This window comes from Protobothrops mucrosquamatus, unplaced genomic scaffold (genome assembly GCF_001527695.2).
Source record: "Protobothrops mucrosquamatus isolate PMUCROS unplaced genomic scaffold, P.Mucros_1.0 scaffold153, whole genome shotgun sequence".
NCBI lineage: Eukaryota > Metazoa > Chordata > Lepidosauria > Squamata > Viperidae > Protobothrops > Protobothrops mucrosquamatus.
Window position 1 is genome coordinate 6,466 of NW_015386517.1, and position 22,325 is coordinate 28,790.

Below are 22,325 nucleotides of genomic sequence, written 5' to 3' on the forward strand. Positions count from 1 at the left end.
TGGTGCCTACGGCTGGCTTGCTTCTCCGCCAGCTTAGAAGGTTTCGGGAGCACATGTTTAGTTTTTGCTTTTGCCTTGCCTGCCGTCCCCTGTCCAGAAGACATAGTGCAGCCGTGACCGGAAGATGGAGTGGATTGAGGTAAAGAAGAGCCTTCCATTTCAGTGAGCAGTTTCAGATAAGCTGAGGTGATGCTCAGGCAGGCAAGAAGCTGGCGGAGGCGAAATTGGAACAAACACAGAGGCTGTTCCCCTGACCACCCGACCAAAAAATAATTTTTATTTTTCTCTCTGGGCAACAGTCACGGCCCTTGAGGTAGGAGCCGAAGGCACGGTTGGAACCACTCCTTGTGTTCCGCCCCGGAGGCCTTAGGTGGCCAGGCAATGAGCACCAGTGAAATCAAGGCAAGAAGTCCCAAAAATAACCAATTTAGGGGCTGGCCAGAGTCAAGCGAAAGCCTAACCAAGTCAGAATTGCTTGAAAGGGTGATTGAGTTGTTAAAGATCTTTGATAATGTAATTCCCCCCCCCAGATGAGACCTGGGACAGGGTAACTGATATAATGCTTCGTGAGGCCTAAAGAAGCTGCCACGTGGCTTCAAAATGGCGGCCGCCAGTAACTAATTAGCTAAATACCAGAACCGGATGGGGAATTTAGTGGAGATCGAGGATTCTGCAGTCTGTTTTACTTGTCCTATGTCTTTGTGCAAGGTTTACTGTGAAAACCGAGGCTTGAGAAGGAACGAGGCCTGCAGCACCTCGCCCCAAAACGGAGTTTCAAAATGGCGGCCGCAACGCATTTCTCCTTGCCAAGAGGCTCCGCAGCCTCAAAACCAAGTATTTCACGCTGAAACGGATCGCAAATGAGATTTTGGGGCTGTTTGTATACCCCCCGAGGCTTCCCCTCGATCGCAAGACTGAAAAGCGATCCGGACTTCGTTGCCCTTTTTCGGCAACCAAAATGGCGCCCGCGATCGTTCCAGGCAGTCCTGAGCGATCCGGATGAGGTAGCCTCACAAGGGAGTACTCCGTGAAGCAGGGAGAGAAAGAACGGCCGTTCTTTCCAAATCCCCTGAAACGGAGTTACTCTCTACCCTCCCCAGAGCCCTGGGGAAGAAAAAGGGGAATCCCTTCTGGGAATTCCTCCCCCCCCCCACTCCCTTACCATCCCAGGGGCAGGAATGGGGAAAAAAGCACTGATCCCAGTGAAATTAATTTAATTAAAGGGAATTCGAATTAGCTAGGAATAGTTTGGGAAAGGGAGAATTCACAATAGGTTCTAACCTGCAATTAACTGAGAGCCAAACCTGACACGTCGTCAAGAGCTGAGACCAAGTTAAAGACTGGATCAGCAAGAGGGGGCGTGTCAAGTTTGACTACTTGGTCTCAAGAGCAGGCATCCAATGAAAACCCACATGTGAATTCTCCATCTCCCGTACTGGAGAATATTGATCCTTTCTTTACTATTTTACAATTAAATTTCCTGGGAAAGGCTCCCAAGAAGTTAAAAACCTCCGAATGTGAATGGAAGCACCATTTTAATTTCTATGGGGGACAGAAATATACAATATTGAAGTGGAAGTAACATAAAGCTACAGTTTTGAAATTTGAGAACTGAAATAATTGTTACAATTTTCTCTATGAAAAGAAAAAAGAAAAAAAACACTGAGGTGAAACATAAGAAATCAATCCTTTGTTTTAAGAGTGGAAAATGGATTCTGAATGACATCTAGTGGTGGATCTGAGTATAGCACTATAACTAGCTGCCTGCCTGCTTGGTGATTCCTAGCCTAAGGGAGAACAGCTGGCAATAAAGGAAAATATTTTGGCATACTTATCATCCTGACCTTGTTGGATGATAAACACCCATTGAGCTTGGACTTTTAATCTCAAGAGCTAGTGGAAGAGAGAGAAAAATGACTTTTGATTATGTCTGGCTGGGAGAGATTTTTGAGCTGTTTTCAGGGAGTTTGAACACTTTGAACATTGTGGATTATAACCTTGCTTGACTGACAATTTTTGGATGCCTGAGACAAAGGATCACTATAAAATATTGCTTTTGGGACTGGACCTGTATTCTAAAATCTATTGGATTATAAAGGCTGCATATAAAGACCAGAAAGCTAGAAGAAACTTTTGTTTTACTCTTACTGAGACTGGTGATATTAGAGGATCCCCAGGAATGATGCCTCAAGAAAAAACAAATATCTTTCAGAAGGAAATACACTCTATGCTACAACTAATTCACCAAACAATTGTTGCATACAAAGAGGACACAAAAAGAAACCACAATGAGACTAAAAATAATCTAGATGATATAAATGAGCAAATCTCCAAATTAAATCTACAACTAAAAAGCTACCAGACAACGACTACAAGGTATGAACAAATAAACCAGAGATTGGAAGATGAAGCAGAGAAAATGGACCTACAGATGGAAGAGATGAAAGAAGGGAAATATAAACTATCGTACAAAAATAAAATACTGCAAGACCTACTCATAACAATGAAATTGCAAAAGACCCTTTACCCTTTAAGCTTGCAAGATGCACGTGATGACAAGGAAGAAGATTTTGGGGGATGGAACATGTCCTGTTTTTGCTCCCCATGGTGCAGCGGCATCCCTTTTTCGCACACTGCAGCACAATGGCAGCCCATTTTTGCACTGTGTGGTGCAGCGTCCTTTCATGCCCTGCATCCGCAGCACTAGCACAAATGGGGGGTGGCCACAGCCACGACCCACAGGTTGGAGACCCCTGCTACAGAGGAATTATTGACTCTGTCATGTTTACCTCTATAACTGTCTGGTCTGGCACTGCAACCAAACAGGACAGGTACAAACTTCAATGGATAGTTAGGACTGCTGAAAAAACAATTGCAACCAGCCTGAGGAACTGTATACTGCAGAAACCAGAAAGAGGGCTGAGAAAATATCTACAGACCTCTCACATCCTGGATATAATCTATTTTAACGTCTCCCCTCAGGGCACTGCTATAGGGCTTTGCACGCCAAAACTATTACATACAAAGATAGTCCCCCCTCCCTGTGCCATCATTCTGCTGAACACTTAATTCCCACAGCATTGTCTCATTTCTCATTTTTTCCCCTCATCCTCTCATCTTCCCTTTTATCTTCTCCTATTGTTTTATTATAATTTATCAGTTATTTTTATTATGATCTATGATCTATTATTTGCTGATCTATGACCTTTTACTTGCTGTTTATTTATTTTATTTATTTATTTATTTTATTTAATTTATATGCCGCCCTTCTCCCGACAGGGACTCAGGGTGGCGCACAACATATTTAAAACCAGAACATATATACAATCCCCCCCTTAAAACCGAATTAAACCGAATTTTAATGTTGCGTCTTCCGAATATTTAAAACCCAATGTAAAATCCACCCTAGGTCAGGTCCGCTTGCTGGAAGAGCCATGTCTTGAGGGNGATATTATTATTTTTAATATTAGTATGGTATTGTTTAATATTTAGGTTATGAATATGTTTATTATTGTGTTTAACTTTAATTTGTTTAAATTTGTTTTAAAGGGGAGTTAAAGCGCATTATGGACTTGGTTATTTTAATAGTTGGTTAATGTTAGATAGATTTTGATTATTATATTTGTAACCCTGTGTTCAGCTCTGGAAAGTGGGGGAGGGGGAGGGTGGGGTTTTGGGGTGGGTATGGGGGTTTATACTGTAATCTTTATAAAACTTTTAATAAAAAAAAAAGATGGAGCTAAAACTGAGGAGTACTTAGCCTCTTAGTTTCAAAGTTTGTAACTTGAATTGGCTGGGGAATTCTGGGAATTGAGTCCACACATCTTAAAGTTGCCAAGTTTGAAAAAGACCACAGGATGGCAAGACTTTTAGCTCTGCCTTCTAGGGGGATTAAACTAATCTCCAATTACCAAATTATCAAATATATGTTGCTATAAGAGATATCATCATCATTGTCTTTGACCGCAGAGCGTAAGCTGACATACTTTTTCAGAAAAGTATGTATTATAATACAACCATTATTTAATATAAAAATAGTTATTAGAATTTATGACTTTTTCTTACCAGAACTGAATGCATTCCCATATATACTCGACTGAAACAAACCAGAGAAGACCAGCAAATTGTGAGAATTAGCCCGTACATGAAAGGATACTAAGGAAAGAAAAACAAGAGTTATTTGCAACTGAATTTTTACAATACATGGACACCATCATTCAAAATAGTAACTTACAATACAAGCATAAAATACAGTTATCATACACTTTTTTCATTTGTTCGTCCTCAATTTCAAATTTCAGCACATTCAATACACATATTGGCAATTTCATCTTCATCATTTGTACATATTCTGTCTTCTGTGCTCAGTTTCAAACCTCCAGCTATCAACTTTGAATTTTTCTCTAAACTGTGCATATAAAAACTGCTGAAAACTCAATCCCTCTGTAACCAATTGTTCCCTTGGTTTCATTTTACAATATAATCTCAATCTCTGCTACTTTGATGTAGATAGACCTCAATCCGACTGTTGCAAGTGAAAAACAATAAAGACTGCTTTTTTGGAATTGGCGAAGCTTTCTGCAGAGAAATGTTTCTCAGTTAAAGATAAATTTCTAACTGAAATCCAAATTTATTTGACTACTTTGTCTGATTTATTTTTACTTATGATCATTAATTATGTGCCATCAAGTCATTTTTGACTCCTAATGGCCACATAGGTAATTCTCTCCCATGATGATTTATCCCTAACCTGTCCTTCCAGGTTTCCCAATAGTGTACTCATTGCCACTGCTATTGAGTCTGTCCATCTTGCTGGTGGTCGTCCTTTTTCACCCTCTTTCATTGTCTTAAAAGTCCTCTTTTATTATCATAGAAGTCATCAAATTCAACCTTGGTTCGAATGGAATAAGACTCCTGCTTTGAGCAGAGGGTTGGATTACAAGACCTCCAAGGTCTCTTCCAGCCCTCTCATTCAGAAAATAGGCAACAAGAGCTATACAATTTGGCATAATTCTGAATGCATTCCCATATATACTCGACTGAAACAAACCAGAGAAGACCAGCAAATTGTGAGAATTAGCCCGTACATGAAATAGAGAATGATTATAAACATACATGGCATCATTTACAAAGTCCATCCTGCTTATCTGCATCTGAAATCATTTTAGGACTTGTTAGAACATTCCACCATCTCTTTAGTATTATGTTGCTTCACAATCTGCTCTAATATTAACAAGACTGTCCTGCTTTCAAAATCTTGCATTTGTAACACATCTCTCCATAAAGAATAAGTAACTATGACTTATGAGAAACCCAAGTACTAGAGCTAGTTAATACAGAACGTGACATGACCTCTGAAGGATTATTGCATGAAGAAGGCATATGATAGTTTCCTTCACATACCATTTAATTAAAAAATAGTTATCGTAAGATAACTAAAAAGATCTACCGGTAATTCATGGAGGATAAGATGATGATCTGACTCTATCAATGCTACTCCTGGAAAGCAAAAAATGTTATTATATTCTTATTCTGCTTATGAGCATCTGATAAATATCTGGTTTATCACTGAGTGTTGGACTAAAAAGACCTTTGGTCTGAGACAACAATAATGTTATTACCGTTTGTGACCTTCCAAGGACAGACAGAAATGCCAGTTCAGTTAGAAAGCAATTACATGTTGAGGATTTTCAGACATAGTATAGAAAATAGCATGTACTGGTAATAGTTCCTTTGGAAACTTCTACTGATCTGTCTCAGCTGCTGATCCCTAATTTCCACCTATTAGATTAAAATGCAATTCTGTGATAGCATATATATTGGCAATTTGTAGCTTTTCTATATAAACTACCCAACCACCTAGTTAGTATTTGCTTCTATATCCCCTTCATACTAATTTCCTCAGAGTTTAACATAGATTGGCATGGATTGCTTTCATTTCTTCTTTGAAAAAGTCATATATATGTGTGTCAGGACACAGGCAATTGTAAAAGAAAAAATTAAGGTAAGGGATAATGTGCACAAGATCAACAAGGCCAGACTGTACCCAGTTTAAAAAATTAAAACCTTGATCATACAATCACAAAGAAGAATTGAGAGAAGACATCTAGACCAGGGCTTTTCAATGGGTGGTACGCGTACCACTTGTGGTACATTAACGAGTGGCAGGTGGTACGCAGCCCTGCCTTGCCAAGTGTAGCGGGGGAGGGAAAGAGCCAGCACAGGCAAGGGCTTACTGTTAGAGAGTCCTCTGGAGCTGCAGAGTGGCTGGGGCGAGGCAAAGGCCCCAGGCTCACTTCTGGCTCACCCTCCCCCATGAGAAAGGAGGAGAAGGGGGACAGAGACAGGACAGGCTATAAAAGGAGGCAGTTTGGGCAGGAGAGGAAGAGAGAAAGAAAGCAGCAGCCTTGGGAGAAGTCAGAGTCAGCTCCAGTTGCACGGAGGAGAAGGAGGATGAGGGGAGAGAAGAGGAGAGGAGATCAAGCAGATGAGCCGATCTACAACTGCTGTGGCAGCCACCAGTGCTGGCAGAAACAAACAGGCAAGAAATGCAGTGGGGGAGGGGTCGCCCTCCAAGAGGAATGAAAAAAGGCAGCAATGGCTGGAGGTGAGGCACAGAGGAGGGAAGGAGATGGAGAGTGGAAGGATTCTTATATGCTTTTGTGACCTTGAAGTTCTGGGATTTGTGCAATGTGGGGTTTGTGTTCTTAAGGAGTGTTTGGCAATTTCTATTTGGCTGATGGCCGATGTCTCCTGTTAGCTTCTATTGCTCTGCTGTTGTTAGCTGTAAGTTTTGCTGCAAGGGATTTTGAAGTATTTTTCTCCTAAATGGATTTTGCCTGTAGCATTCCTTTACTTGTGAATGGAGCCATTTGGAGAGGCTGCCTTCGCGGGCAGCCAGTACTTATTTACATTCTTGCCGGCTGTGCTCCTTAACTTTCCTTTCTAGCCAGTAGCTAATTCTTAAAGGGGAATGTGCCTTTTTAAGCTAGTTCACTCAGTAGCTTGTCTTTTCTGTCTCTGGAGGCTTTTCCTTGTTTGATGAATATATGGAGGAGGGAAAATATGGGGGGGGGGGTTTTCAAATTTTTCCTTCAGAAGGAGGTGGGCATGAGAAAGAGGGAGACAGGGAAGGAGGGCGGGAGGGTGGGAAGTCCCACCTTAGCACTTGGACACCAGCAGCCCTGCCATTGACTTTGCTTGTCAAAAGGTTGCAAAAGGGGATCACATGACCCTGGGACACTGTGACCATCATAAATATGAATCAGTTGCCAAGCATCCAAATATAAATCACATGACCCTGGGCATGCTGCAATGGTCATAAGTGTGAAAAATAGTCATAAGTCATTTCAGTGCAATTGCAACTTTGAACAGGATTTTTTTTTTTGGTCATAAGTTTTTGACACCTTGCTAGATGGTACTCGAATATTGTCATATTCTAAAAGTGGTACAATCGGTGAAAAGGTTGAAAAGCCCTGATCTAGACCATTGGAAACTACCACATTATTTGTCAAGCGAAAATAATTGGTTTGGAAGTTTAGTACTTTAATTATATCATGATTCTAGGCAGCATAAAGTATCAATTTAAAGCAAGAGTGTATAAGCAATACCAAAAATGTCCAGAAAATAACACAGAACTCTGGCAAAACAATCAGCACAAGATGTTCATTTAAATATAAATTCATTTTCAGAAGACTCTGAAACTTGTATTTCCATAAAGAAACAGAGGGCCCAGATAGATAAAACTATATGCTATTTCAGCAAAAAAAAACCCCAATAATCTTAAGTCTTGGTTCATTTCCTACATCAAGCTTAACTAAAATTCACTGAAGAACACACAACTGACTGGATTTACGCAAGCCTCAAATCATGGTTTAGAAACAAGTAAACATTAAGCCAAAACTAAACAAGCCACATTCTGGCTTATCAATGTATTGTATGATACATATTGTTCACATCACATATAATATATACAACTGTTTGAACACACTGTTTGTGCTACATATAAATTCATATTATTTGACAAAAATCCATCCCAAGACCACATATCACTCATTATCCTTATACCAGTTTTCTTAATTTTTTTCCCCTTATAATTATTTTCTTTTTCATTTTTAGTAATCATTCTGACAATATGCACCCTATCAAACACAACTATCTTAGTTTTTAATGTAATTTTCCGATCCAGACTCCTCATTTTATCTGTGGTGATAAAAAATACACCCCGCCACATACACACACATACAAGCTGAGGTGCTCCCCACACATATGAACTGCTTAAAGTGCCCTTAAGAAAATTCACAACCAATTACCCTGTGCGGTAACAAGGAGAAAACTCAGTTAGGAGCCTGTGGCTCAGCAAACCATATCTCAAAGATAGCACAGCTAGCATGCTGACCTAGTAGGAAGGCATAAATAGATTTATCTAAAATATTCTTGCCTCGCATTGTAATTTCCACTGTGTCTACCTTTTCCTTTGTCCTGCCTTTGCAATGTAATGGATCAAAGGTATATACTGTAAGTCCTGGTTCTGCTTTTGCACATAGACACTCAGCAAAGTATCAAAGCTGTTCTAAGAGTCCAGTATATAATGCAGTGCTTTTTTTCTAAAAAAAAAAAAAAAAAAAAAAGATGCCGGAACTCACACACGTCATACAACCTGCCTTGCCTACCCTACAAGGTTCCATCCAAAAAAGGTACCGGAACTCCGTTCTGGGCGTTCTATGAGAAAAAAAGCCCTGATATAATGTATTATTGCTTGTATACCTGCAAATAAAATTATATTGTATCCAAAGAGATTTGGTTGCTTTAGATGAACCAAGTTTTGGGCACAACACATCATACATTTTGTCGATTATTTGCCACAAATTATTTAGGTTCTCATTTAAAACTTATTTCACTAAGGATTGAAGGAAGCTACATCCGGTGTTGTAAAACATGATGTTCTGAAGGTTCCTTATATCTGAAAAGCAGTTAACAAGCAATTTCCAAAAGTAATTAAGAAAGGAAGTATATTAACCTGTGTCCATAAAAGTGCTGACCATAGTTTGGGCAAAGATGATACTCCCAATCTCTTAGAGCTCTAACACAAGGAACAATTGTTTGGAGTATATTTGGGCAATACCAAGTCCTCTCCTTGTCCAAATAGGAATCCCAAAGAGCCAGTCCATTTGCCTATTCTTTATTCCTCCATAATTTTCAGCTCTGCTCTTAGTGAACATATCTTCAGTTAACCATTTCTTCCTCAGAAGTCCCTCTTGTCAAGGCTGATTCATCCTTTCACCTATATTTTTCTCTTTTGCTCATATTTTGACAATGGAATGTAAAGGTGAGGAGGGATGATGTCTAGGCAATCGAGAACCAAAGTCACTAACACAGGTGCTCAATGAAGAAGTGGACTGTTTCCATAACAAGAAGAAATATTACTATTGGACAATGTGAACACTCGGAGGGTGAGGGAGTCTATTGTATAACTAAGCAAGCCTTCAAGCGGGAAAACCAGAGCTGGTTTGGCTTCTTCTGTGCCAATATAAATTTTCAGTAAAGTACTATACTCTTGGTAAAATCATGTTTGAGGAGTTTCTTTTTCTGGAAATGCCAACGGGACAGTTGACACCTCTTTCCAAACACCTCTAAACATTCATTTAGAGGAAAAAGTGAATATAATAATTCTGAATTTACTAAAAAATAAATCCACAGTTTAAAAAGTTGTTTACTATCCATTCATTCACCAGCCACTTCAATGGATCCATCATGTTAAGGGTGACAAATATATTTAAAGATTAAGAATGATTTCTTACTCATCTATTTCCCCCACCCACAAACTCTTTTTCCCTTTAAAAAATGACCTATGTATATTCTTGCTTTTCAAAATGAGGTGACAAACTATAGACTATTGAATATTAAACTGTATTGGCATATATGGCTGTCACAGGAACATTACATAAAATTCAGGTAGAGCCAATCAATGTTTGTCACTTTTTCTCTCTATATATGATTCTTTGTAAATAAATATATGAACTGATTGATCAGTAAATGCATGAAACATTTTATTTAAAGCTAGTTACTTTTGGCCCAAAGCATATATAATTTTTTTTAAATGTAATGAAATAATGAATGTTTTATATTAGAAGAATAAATGAAAGAATAATTTTGTTGTATTCCTCATGCATGTATGGAGAAGGCTAATGAAAAAATATAAATTAGAGGACAAGTAAAAAAAGAGGTTTATTTCACTATCTGTATCTCTCACAATTAAATTCCATTATATTCAATGAGACTTATTCCTGGGAATTTGTGCAGAGTTATAGTCTTAATTATGTGAAATGCTATTGGTATTCTTTTTAATGTAATTATGACTGCAATCAGCAGCAAAGAAGTCGTTGCTTGGCAGCATTTAGAAACAAGTATATAAGGGGACAAGATTCCAATTAGGATTTTGTCATTGGCCAGACAGAGACCTGGCAATTTTTACATTTCTACAAATATTGGCTATTAGACTTTTAAAACTTTCATTATTTGAGAAAATCCACTTCTGTGGGTTTTTTTTTAACTAATTTTATCCTGAGAATATCCTGGAGAAAAGCTTGGCCAAAAATTCTTCTAGATTAAGCGAGCGCCAATAACTTTTAGAAAAAGAACAAGTTTCAGGAAACAATCTCAAATGCTTATGGAGGCAGGCTTTGAAGTGTTTGAAGTGTTAAATGCTTTAAATTTATTGCATAAATGTTTATGAAACTGACCACAACCACCAGCTCACATATAATTAAAAAACCTGAATGGAGATGAATTTCATGGCAATTTCATAAGAGCATCAATGTCTTCCCTTGTTTAGTCAATGATTTATTACATTTATATGCCATTCTTCTGAAGTCATGATAGTGTACCTTTTTCACCCAAAGGTAGGTTGTGAGATAAGTTGGACCAACAGAGAGTGACTGGCCCAAACTCTTTCACTGAGCAGCCATAGCTAAGGATGGATTTTAGCTTTAATCACTTTAACCACCACACCACATAACTCAGTTAGAAAATGATTCTTTGTAAATATATGAACTGATTGATCAGTAAATGCATGAAACATTTTATTTAAAGCTAGTTACTTTTGGCCCAAAGCATATATAATTTTTTTTTAAATGTAATGAAATAATGAATGTTTTATATTAGAAGAATAAAAAGTAATACATAAAACAGCTGGCAACAATTGCATGAAATGAACTCTGTTATTGGATTAGGCCAATAGCCTATCTAGTTCAATATTTTGTATCTAACAGCAACCAAACAAAAGCAGTTTCCTGGAAGTAAATTCTTCTTGGTACATGTTGTTCCCAGATAGAAAGAGAATTATTTGTATTTACTAAAAAGCTCCAAATTAACTAAAAGTTCTATATGCCATCCAGTCACTTTATTTGAGTTGGCCAGCCCTATAAATCTATGAGATAAATAAATACTGACATTTTTCTTGATGGTAAACATATTTAGTCCTGTAATTATTTAAACTGCCATTTCTGCACTTTTTCATCTCTCAATTATCCATTTTAAGGAGAGGAGACCTGAATTACACACGGTATTCCAAATATTCACAGATTTATAAAAAGTCATTATTTGGGCTATTTTTATTAGGAGTATTGATAATGAGTGCAATCTCACTGAAGAAATGGCTTCTTTGATGCCATTAAAAGACATAACTAAATCTCTTGATTTGTATGAAGCAGTAAGAATTACATAAAAGCAATTTTCTTGAACCTTTGCCAACCTATCTGGTATAGCTACTCATGGCACCGCAGATATACTTGGTAAAAAAGAGGGATTTATAAGACTAATGAGCCATGGTGGCACAGGCTAATTCTGCTGACTGCCGGCTGTCAGCAGTTCAGCAGTTTGAATCTCACTGACTCAAGGTTGACTCAGCCTTCCATCCTTCTGAGGTCAGTAAAATGAGGACCCAGATTGATGGGGGCAATATGCTGACTCTGTAAACTGCTTAGAGAGGGTTGTAAAGCACTGTGAAGCACTATGTAAGTCTAAGTGCTATTGATAATAGAAGGTGGTGCAATTGCCACCAGCAACTCACATTTGATAAACCACTGCATCATATATCAAGAACATTTACGTACAGAAGTTTTAAAAATGGAGGTCATGCAAATTGTCATCAAAGCTGTAAACTCAATCATTGCCAATTCCAGGAATACCTTAAAAGTATGGGTGCTGATTATGGGGATATCATTTACTTTTCTGGAGTAAGATAGCTAAGTCAGGTAAAATATTGAAAAAAAATCTTAGGATTTGCAAAAATGATTTCCTTTGTAAATTGTGACAAACATCTAAGCCAATTCAGTAATCTAGAAAATATTTCAAAATTCCAACTAAGAGAAAAGATAATAATCCACCGTATTTTTTTATTTTCAAATTCAGGTGTGGCCTATATCATCCGGTTTCAAGACTAATTCTCATGCAGCAAAGGCTAGAATTAATATGCTCCAAAATTCCTAGTTGTCTAAGCATTTACCTGGGAACAGATACTTTCCATTTTAAAATGGATTAGAAAAATAAAAACATTGTTTTATATATTCAGGAAATTGTTTCACAGGCCGCAAGCAAACATGAGGTATCTTAGTATAAACTAAACTGAGTTCTTACCTGCCACCGTCCATAACTGAGTAGGAACAATGACACAGGAATGGCAGTGCCTGCCATCGCATGAGTTGAGGGCATGCTGTATTCAGAATTGTAGAAAACCTCCAGCTTCACTACTGGGGGAGAAGCAGGCCTTGGCCAGCGGATAATATCCTTGGTGCACTGGCCCAAATACATGATCCAAACCCAAATGATGATGAGTCTCCTGCCCAGCCAAGCATCCACATTCCAGAAGAAGGTGGGGAAAAACATGATATAGAAAAGTTCATTGCCAAGTTCTGTGCCAAAGCTGAAGAGGTAATAAAGGAAAAAATTATGGATTCTGAACTTCTGCGATATGGATTCTCCAGTCAGAGAGTTGCGGCGAGGATGGCTTTTTGAGACCCACTTCTTCTGCTTTTCTAGAGATGCTTGCTGCGATTCCACTCCACAGGTGTCTTCAGAAACCATCCCATTCTTCATACCATTTGAGTGGCTCTCCTCACGTTTCGCCTCCATGTTAAAAGAACCTGGGGACACGCATCGTCTGCCACTTTCACCCTGGGTCTTGGCAATGGTGCAGTTCCCGTTGGCCAAGGGGTGATCTGTGTCCACCATCTGAGTTGAGGAGACAGACCTCCAGTCCGGTAGTGCTTCTACACCGCATAGTTTTTGGAAACGGGCAACTTTCTCGGCATCCTGCAGGTAACAAATCAAGCGATGCAGCAGAGACATACTAGTTCTACTGTCAGAGGGCAACTCAAGTAGGTAAATCCGAAATCCAGGATGGAAAAAAATACCAAAGCAGGGAAAAAGATCTGCAAGTACTTCAGGATAATTTTCAGCAGAGACCACAAGCAGCGGAGTTTTTTTTTCAAAGTGAGAAACGGCTTGGAAAATAGGGGGAGCCGCTTCAGCAGATGACCCAGGCGTAGGACCTGTGGGCGCAGGGAAGGAACTAGGGCAGGTATGACTTCATAAGGCACGCTGGGAAGGACACTAAACCTTGCTGGCTGGAGAAGGGAAGGGGGAGAAGCAACGGGAGTAGTATATAGGGCAGAAGAGGAGGAGCTTCGGGATAGGGAGGAGAAAGCGAAACGGGAAAGAAAGAAGTGAAGCTAAAATGCAGCCCAAAAAGACCCAGGAGAGGAGGAGGGCGGGTTAACCCGTCCGGGTGCGAGGCGGCTGAGAACGGGTTCACCTCCAGAAAAGAGGGGAGCCAGCTGACGAGCGGGCAAAGAACAGCTCCGGATGGGAAATCACGGTCCTCCGAAAAAGACGGCGTCAATCGGGCATTCAGTCAGTCGACCCAGCGGCCGTTCCGCCTAACATCCCCACGCAGCCTCTCCCGGCTCTCGCTGCTCCGCGCAGCACCAATTCCGTACAAGTCCCGCCTGCGCCTGTGGGCTGCTCTTACTTAGCTGGGGCGCGCGCACGCGCGATTAATCCCCGTCCGAAGAATCCGCTGAGCGGGAGCGCGCACGCCAAATATGAACCGCAGGGCGTGCGCGAGATGGCGGAAGGAAAGAAGAGGCGGGAGGGGGGTGGCGCCCAGGTGTTCCCTCCCGTAACCTGCTTATTAATCGAATTTGTATCCCGCCTTTCGGCCGCGGATGCCGCTTTTCTAAGGCGTCTAATAAAAGCCCACCAAAATTGATAATCACAATATTAAAGCGAATACAAATCCCATAAATCACACTGTGCAGTTTTACAATGCCAGCCTATATCTGGAGCTGACAACTGTATCAGCTGGAGGGGGGTGTCTTTGGACCGTAGTATAAATTTAGCAATAGCACTTATATGCTGCCTCATAGTGCTTTACAGCACTCTCTGGTTTACAATGTCAGCATATTCTCAGCATATTCTTTACAGCACTCTCTCTGGTTTACAATATCAGCATATTCTCAGCAGTCTGGATCCTCACTTTACTGACTGAGAAGGATGGAAAGCTGAGTCAACTTGAGCTGGTCGTGACTGAACTCCAGACTGGGCAGAGTTTTCCTCTCTGCTGCACTTTAACCACTGTGCCACCAGGGCTCATTTTAATAACTTATCACCTCTTAAAGTACAACAAATGATCTCTTTTCTTCCATTTCTCTTTTCTATAAACAACATCTTTAAAGCTGAACTTTAAAGTTCAGTCCTGGTTATTAAGGGCTGCCAGAGACAATAACATACCTATTTTAACCTTGATCAAATAAACCAACTTTATATTCCTTTTACTTTTGATAATTTTGATTTTATATTCCTTCCTTTCCCTTTTAACAATCTTGTTCTTTAATCCCCTCAAACAACGTCCTAACACTTGATTTCTTCTCATTTTTTCTTTGTCCATTCTCACAAAATTCTTCAAAACTTTAATAAGTCTCTTATTAAGTCCAATATAAAAAAGTTATCCAGGTCACTCTTTTTCTTTGTTAAGACGTCAGCCAATTTCATTTGTAGATGCAGTGTAACACCTTGTTCTGGATGATTCCCATAGTCTGTAATTTTAAAATCCATTTTAAAATCAGTCTCAGACCTATCTGGAAAAAATTGCTCCTCTTCAATAATCAGTTTTTCTATAATGGCAAATGCTTATAAAAGTATATTGTGGATCCCTTATTCATGATTATCCTTCAATACATCCAGTATTATTTTTGCCTTATTCTGTATTAATAAGACTACTTTAAGTCTTCTTCACCTTAATTATAATCTTTAGCTCCTTTTGGTTCCCTCTAGGATCAAAGCTTCAAGATACTATTTTACATATTTTAAGTATTCAAAACAGCAGCATGACCCAACAGGAAGGATTCTTATAATTAGTTTCAAAAACTTATTAAAAAAAATAAATACATTTCAAATCCATTTTAGTCCATTTGTAACTTTCCAAAATCAGTGTTTAAGTCACTATTTTGCTGTTTATTCTCCCAAAATATTGTCAGTATATTGCCCCCAATAATCTAGATCCTCATTTTACCGACCTCAGAATGATTGAGCCAGTCAGGCTTGAACTCCTGGAGTGAGCAGTGCATTCTAATCACTGCACCACCACAGCTCTTGATGATCCTACTTTAGATACATTATACAAAGACCCAAATCTTTGGAGGAGGTTCTGATGTGGGGACAGTTGGAAGGAAAGAGAAGAGGACCGGCATAACAAGGTGGATGGACTCAGTTGCACTAGTTATGGTGTTGGGAGACGTGAAAGACCAAATTGTGGCCAGCTATTCATAGAGAGAATCTACCCATATATCTTTAAGAGTCAACCTCAACTTGAGGTTGAGGTTGACTCTTAAATCTACCTATATATCTTTAAGATTCAACCTCAACTTGAGGATATAATCAAACAATCAATTGCAATATATTTGGAATATTGGTGGAACTGGTTTGATTTAATTATGAAGCTTTGTGTAGCTTCTGGGAGTTGATCTTACGTCTATTAAGCTTATCTAAACACAGCCTGATGAATTTGAAGCTCCCACTCATAAGAACAGTTCTCTTGAAGCAGCAATTCAAGATGAGGTACTGATTAAATTATGTTATTTATTTCTTCTCAATGGAAAGGGCAGACATTATGGTAAAAGTGGAGCTAATCCCTAAACCTCTTGGCAGGGAACTCTATAATGTGGAAACTATTATCAGTTTGTGGGGAATTGCTTTCCAATCTCTTTATTTGAGGAATATTGGTTACTATATGAGATGATGAAATACCTTGGACTATAAAATCTTGCTTGACAAACGATTTCTACTATAAAGACTATTTATAGTAGAAAGAGATGGATGAGGACCAGGAAAAGATTTTTCTATGTTGAAAGCAATACATAAAACCATTCTTTCAGCTTGTGACAAAATAAGATGTTACAGAAAAGAACAAGATGTCAGCTTAGATATACAAACCCAAATTCCAACTACAACTAAAGAAATAACAACGCAGAAGGTAACAGAAGAAGTGGAACAACCAAATACTAAGACAGAGGACTCAATTGACCAACAAATACAGTCAATGGAAGGGATTGACAATACTGAAAATGGAAAAGACTTTCTATATAAACCAGGAGAAATTTGAGGAGCAAGAAGAAGAACAGACTGAATGGAAAATAAACATACCAGGACAATTATGCGGATGTGAAATAATAGGGAGACGATTTAAGGAATACAAATGGGCTAGCCCTTCCAAAAAAAATGGCAACTAAATGGTATGTCTTATTCCAAACAATATATATAATAATAGAGGGAGATCTATTTGATGATTTAAAAGCGTTGAGATGAAAGGCTAGTTGGCAAAGAAAGAAAGCCAGAATAAGACTGAAGAAAATTGGGGTTTTGATTTATTAGAGAAGATTTTATATTACTAATTAGAGGGTCAAAGGGAGAAGTTGAGATAAGGGTCATTAAATTTAAAATATTTGGAAATTAGTCAAAAATAAGGATGCTATTTGTTTAATACTTAAAAATTAGAACCAAAAGGAAAAAAAAATTATGAATATGTTTGATTTACTGATTAACTCAAACAATATATATAATGGGCTTTGATTTACTAAAGGGGACACTGTTTTATTAATTAGATGATGTAAGATGGGTAGAAATAGATAACTTTTAGGAAATAGAACAAGATTATACCCAAATAGATAAGATGTGTATTTTGAATATTAGATTCTGTTATGAATTAAAGGAAACTTTGGTTACCTAAAACCTGGAAATTATAAATATCAAATGTTAAAGTTGAATATTGATGGGAAACTAAAAATTGGGAAAAACCAACAATAGGACATTGATTGAATGTAAAGATTGAATGTAAAAGTAATTAAGATATGTATAAGCTAAAAATTTATCGATAAATGTAATAATGATGTATTTATTTAGTTGATATAATAAGAACTGTATTAGCTTAAATATGAGATAGTAGATATTAAGGGAAAAAGAGAGGAAATATTTGAGGTTGTAGTTTGAGATTTGTACTAAAAAAAATTGTATGTTACTGAACTATTGATTAACCTAGCCACCACATTGCTTTTTAAATTTCTAAAGGTAAAATTAGAAAATTAATTAAAAATTATTTTTGAAAAAAGACTCTCTCTTGCGGTCTACCAAGATAGGAAAAAAAGATCCTTCTCATTAATTCTAAAACCTTAGCAGTTTTAACTTAACTTACAAATTAGGGATAATTAGGAATAATCCATGGAAAATTATTTCGCTGCAAGTTTCTTTGCTTCTGATTTGGTGATTCTTTTAATTGCTTAAATAGTAAACAGAGCTGCAAAAAAGGGTAAAATATATTAATGTCAAAAAAAAGCAAAGTTATGGTGAAAGGCCAAAGCCACATTTATGATCTTGTGGATTTGAATGTGCTCCCTTTCTGATTAGTCCCAACTCTATCTGGCTCTAACTAAGCTACATGCCCCAACTAGCAGCTTCTAAATGTCATCCCGCTGCATTTCTGGATTTAGAAATCTCAAATAAACAAATTGTACTCTTCCCAATCAACTGTGCATAGACATAAATCAATAAGGTTCAGTTCTCTTTTGTCTTTCTTTCTGAAAATGTTTCCTTTCTAGTTTTCTTAAGAAAGCTTTAAGAGCTGAGATTGGAAAGTTTTCAAGTAACAATGAGTAAGAGGAACAAAGATGAAAAATGTTCCCAAACCCCACCAAGTCCAGTTGCACAATCAGTGACTCTTTCATTGTTTTAATGAAAGGTTTGGGACAGATGCATAGAGGCCTCTTGGGAGAAAAGCTAAGGCATAAAAGCACTGCAATCAGAAAATAGTGTAAAGCACTGGATATGGTTTCACATAGAAAATTAAACCTCATTTTGCTGGGATGAATCATAGCTCTGTTATTAATGCAACATGGAGACACATACTGTATATATTTTAAATATATCAAACTAATCAGCAGAGTGGTTGTGTATGAATTACTGGGCAATTTCTGCCTCTGGAGAGAAGCACCTATTATCCACTGTTTCCTATATGCTACCATATTCCTTATAATATACAAATTTCAGAATATTTTAAATTGAAAACTGCTTCAAAAACTTTGCTGAAGATCAAATTACAATTAACAGCATATATGGAATGTTTTTGAATATTCACCAAAGTACCACATGTATTTTATTAACTATGAAAAATACTGAAAATCCTGTGTCATACTTTCAGCCTTTGAGATTCTTTGAAAAGGAAAAAACCCTAAGAAGCCCCAAATCTCTCTAGACGAGTTAATCGCTGAGAGAGAGAGAGAGAGAGAGAAGATTTGAGAGTCACCAGGAGCCTTATCAGAAGCTAGTTTCTAAATCAGTGGTTCTCAACCTTTTTAATGCCGCGACCCCAACCGGTCGTAAGTCGAGGACTACCCAACCGGTCGTAAGTCAAGGACTTTCCCTGCCCGGGAGCGCCGTGTGTGTGTGGTTCTGCCCCCTGCGCCGGCCGAGGCGTAGCTGGCAAGTGGCAGAGATGGAGCAGGCCAACTACCAGCTGGCCCAGCCCAAGGGAGGTAAGGCACTCGCCGGAAAAGGGGGGGAAAATGGACAAAAAAAATGGCGGACAAAAAAATGGCGGACAGCCTTGCTTGGCGACCCCCGTGAAATGGTCGATCGACCCCAAATGGGGTCCCGACCCACAGGTTGAGAACCACTGTTCTAAATGGAGAATGCTTTCATTCCCAATTCCTAATGCATGTGAGTCATCTACTTCAAAGTTAAATAATAAATGCAGCAGCCAATCATGAAACTGGTATGCAGTAGCTATGTTTTCTTAACCATCAGAATTATGTTGTAATTGATTCTGCCAAAGTAGTACTCAATAAGTCACATGTATTTTCCAGGCCTGAAAATTACAAGTTCATTTTTGATAAACAATAATGATCAAGGTTCTTTTTTTAAACTGGCCTAGAGGAACCACGTTTAGATAGCATCTCTCCCTCTGCAAACATAACATCATGTTTGCTACGGGTCTAGTCAGTATCTTGTAATTTGATTAAATGTGGTTCTTTGAAGCTTCAGTTACAGCATAATGTGTTTGTTGTACAATTTCCTTCTCTCTTTTCTACCTCAGTGCCCATGTGTAGGTCAGGTTTGTGTATCACGCTAAGCCATTATGTGATTATTTTGACTCTGACTTATTGTCTAATCTAAAAATAAGACATTTTAGTTGAATTCAATTCCTGGTGAATACCTGGATATAGCACTATCCATAGTAAACAATGATGGCATGAAAATAATCCACATGCTCTGGTGTCATCACTGAAATGTCACTTTGATGTACTTTCGTCCTGTTGTCATGACATTTGTGTGATGATGTCCTGCCAGGTCAGAAAGGGTGGACACACTCCTAGCTCTTTCCCTAAATTTTGCCATCTAATGGGAGCAAAGAAGTGGGTGTTTTCCGTGGCAGCCCCTGCCCTATGAAACACTTCTGTTCCTGAAGTTTGGCAGGCTTCTGCCCTCTTAGACTTCTATATAGCTTTGGAGAGTATTTGGCTTTCTCTCCAAGCACTGAGATAAGATTGGGTAATTGCAAGTTAGAAGTATGACTTGGTGCCAGGTCCTTGTTGTGTTTAATGTTTAAATATTTTAATTTGTTTAGTTTTATAGTTTTAATACAATTTTATATGTTGTTTTAACTTTAGATTGGGAACTGCCCAGTTTTAACCTTGGATTAGAAGATGGGTGACTATATAAATGTTTTAAGCAAAGAAGCAAATAAATGAGGTAGTCACACACATGTTGTCCTTTGTTCTTCCTTGTCTAGTCTGGCAGATCCCGTGCACAGACATATCCATTCAGTTTTTGTGGTGATGGTAAATACATGGTTTGCCACTCCTTTTTTCCAGAATGTTTCCTTGGCTGACAGCCTTGGTATTTCCCAAAAGTTCTTATTCAAATATTAACCCATTTAGCTTTTGAGTCCAGATAAGATTAGCTAGGTGTTGCTAATTATAAATCACGTGTTATGATGTACAGGTATTTCTTGATTTACAACATTTGTTTAGTGACCATATGAAGTTACAATGGCACTGAAAAAAGCAACTTATGACCATTTTTCACACTTATGAGTATTGCAGCATCCCCATGGTCATGTGATTTACATTCAGATACTTAACAAGTGGTTCACATTTATGACAGTTGCAGTGTCCCGGGGTCATGTAATCCCCTTTTGCAACCTTCTGACAAGACTCACTTAACAACCATGTTATTAACTTAACATCTGCAATGATTCACTTAACAACTGTAGCAAGAAAGGTCGTAAATGGAAGCAAAATTCACTTAACAAATGTCTCACTTAATGACATTAATCTTGAGGTCATAAGTTGAGGACTACCTGTATTCAGCAGACCGTGGCTTAATGCAACGTGTGAAGCAGCCTTGACATTATAACATTTTAATACCCCACAAGTACCTTACTTCTTATTGGGGCTCAGGTGCGGTGAAACACTTTCCAAGTGGTACTGCTGATTCCAGAAGCTCAATCACTTTCAAATGAACAATGTTAGGTTCCATTCTTGGTTTCTAAAGAGGTTCAATTGCTGTGGGTGCCCAAGAGTTTGCCCAGTTGTTGTAACTGGATTATACAGCATCCATCCCTCCTAACAGCTTTGTCTAATTGCTGCTGAAGGCGACATACAACAAACATAAGCATCATGGCCTCTGTTCAAAACCCAGTCTAACAATTCCTGCTTTGTGCATCTGACTTCCTCTTTTGGTCAAGGCAAACGTTCAGCATGACTTTCTGTCTGTGGCTTCTTTGCAAATACAAAACTAAACTCCAGATAGGCAATTCATATTTTTATCTCTAAAAACTAAGCATTCCCCTTTCTCTGATTTTTTTTAATGATTTCATTGCTTTACAAATTATGATTTCGATAGAAGAGAATAGTTCTAGCTCAGGGCTGAATTGTAAGATCCTTGGTGCCCTCTGAGCTTGGCTGTTTTCTTGCAGATGTTTCATTAGCAAACTAGGTAACATCATCAATGCTATTATGATTTCAAAGCACATCTTGATTCAGTTCTTCCATCATACCAAGCCATGATTTACTTTAGGCATGTTTTGTTAAATAAATTGCAACATTTTGACGAGGCAGACCCTTCATTAACCTGAAGCCATTTTTAGTTCATTGCCTCCCCCAAGGCAGACTCTCTCAGAGACAAGTGGCTGCTTAATTGTTCCAACATCATAGCATGTTGCTATATGTGTGCTTACAGCAGGGGTCTTCAGACCTGGCCCTTTTATGACTTGTGGACTTCAACTCCCAGAATTCCTCAGCCAGGCGTGCCTGGCTGAGGAATTCTGGGAGTTGAAGTCCACAAGACATAAAAGGGCCAAGTTTGAAGACCCCTGCCTTAGAGCAAGAAAGTCAGTAGAGTTCATCTGGGTTCACAAGGCAAACATAATACCATATGGGAGTGGAGGTTCATTCTCCAAGCTTGTGGGTTGGTTTCCAAATGTTTCGTTATCTAGCCTGGTAATGAAACATTTGGAAACCAACACATAAGCTCGGAAAACGAACCTCCATCCTCATCCTACACCCGAGCTACAGATATTCGCCACCATCGCATGATACCATACATTGAGGCAGAGTTGTACATTTGAGAGAAGAATATTACAGGTAGTCCTCAACTTACAACAGTTCTTTTAGTGACTGTTCGAAGTTACAATGGCACTCAAAAAGTGACTTATGACTGATTTTCACACTTATGACCATTACAGCATCCCCAACATCATGTGATCAGAATTCAGA

The 22,325-nt window shown here is 38.6% G+C and overlaps 1 protein-coding gene across 1 annotated transcript; it reads right to left on the reverse strand.

The window, feature by feature from the left end:
* Positions 1 to 1,623: 1,623 nt before the first annotated feature.
* Positions 1,624 to 13,483, reverse strand: LOC107285160 (sphingosine-1-phosphate phosphatase 1-like). The gene is made up of 3 exons (XM_015813322.1): positions 12,637 to 13,483; positions 4,066 to 4,155; positions 1,624 to 1,635 (listed from the first exon to the last, which is right to left on the reverse strand). The coding sequence occupies exons 1-3, from the start codon at positions 13,345 to 13,347 to the stop codon at positions 1,624 to 1,626; spliced, it is 813 nt and encodes a 270-aa protein (XP_015668808.1). The 5' UTR covers positions 13,348 to 13,483.
* Positions 13,484 to 22,325: the final 8,842 nt, after the last annotated feature.

Excerpts from the sequence above, each read along its gene's own strand:
- LOC107285160 (XM_015813322.1), bottom strand. The coding sequence starts at position 13,347 with ATGTCTCTGCTGCATCGCTTGATTTGTTACCTGCAGGATGCCGAGAAA. Across the intron at positions 4,156-12,636 it reads TCAGTTATGGACGGTGGCAG|TATCCTTTCATGTACGGGCT; the intron begins GTAAGAACTCAG and ends TTCTTTCCTTAG.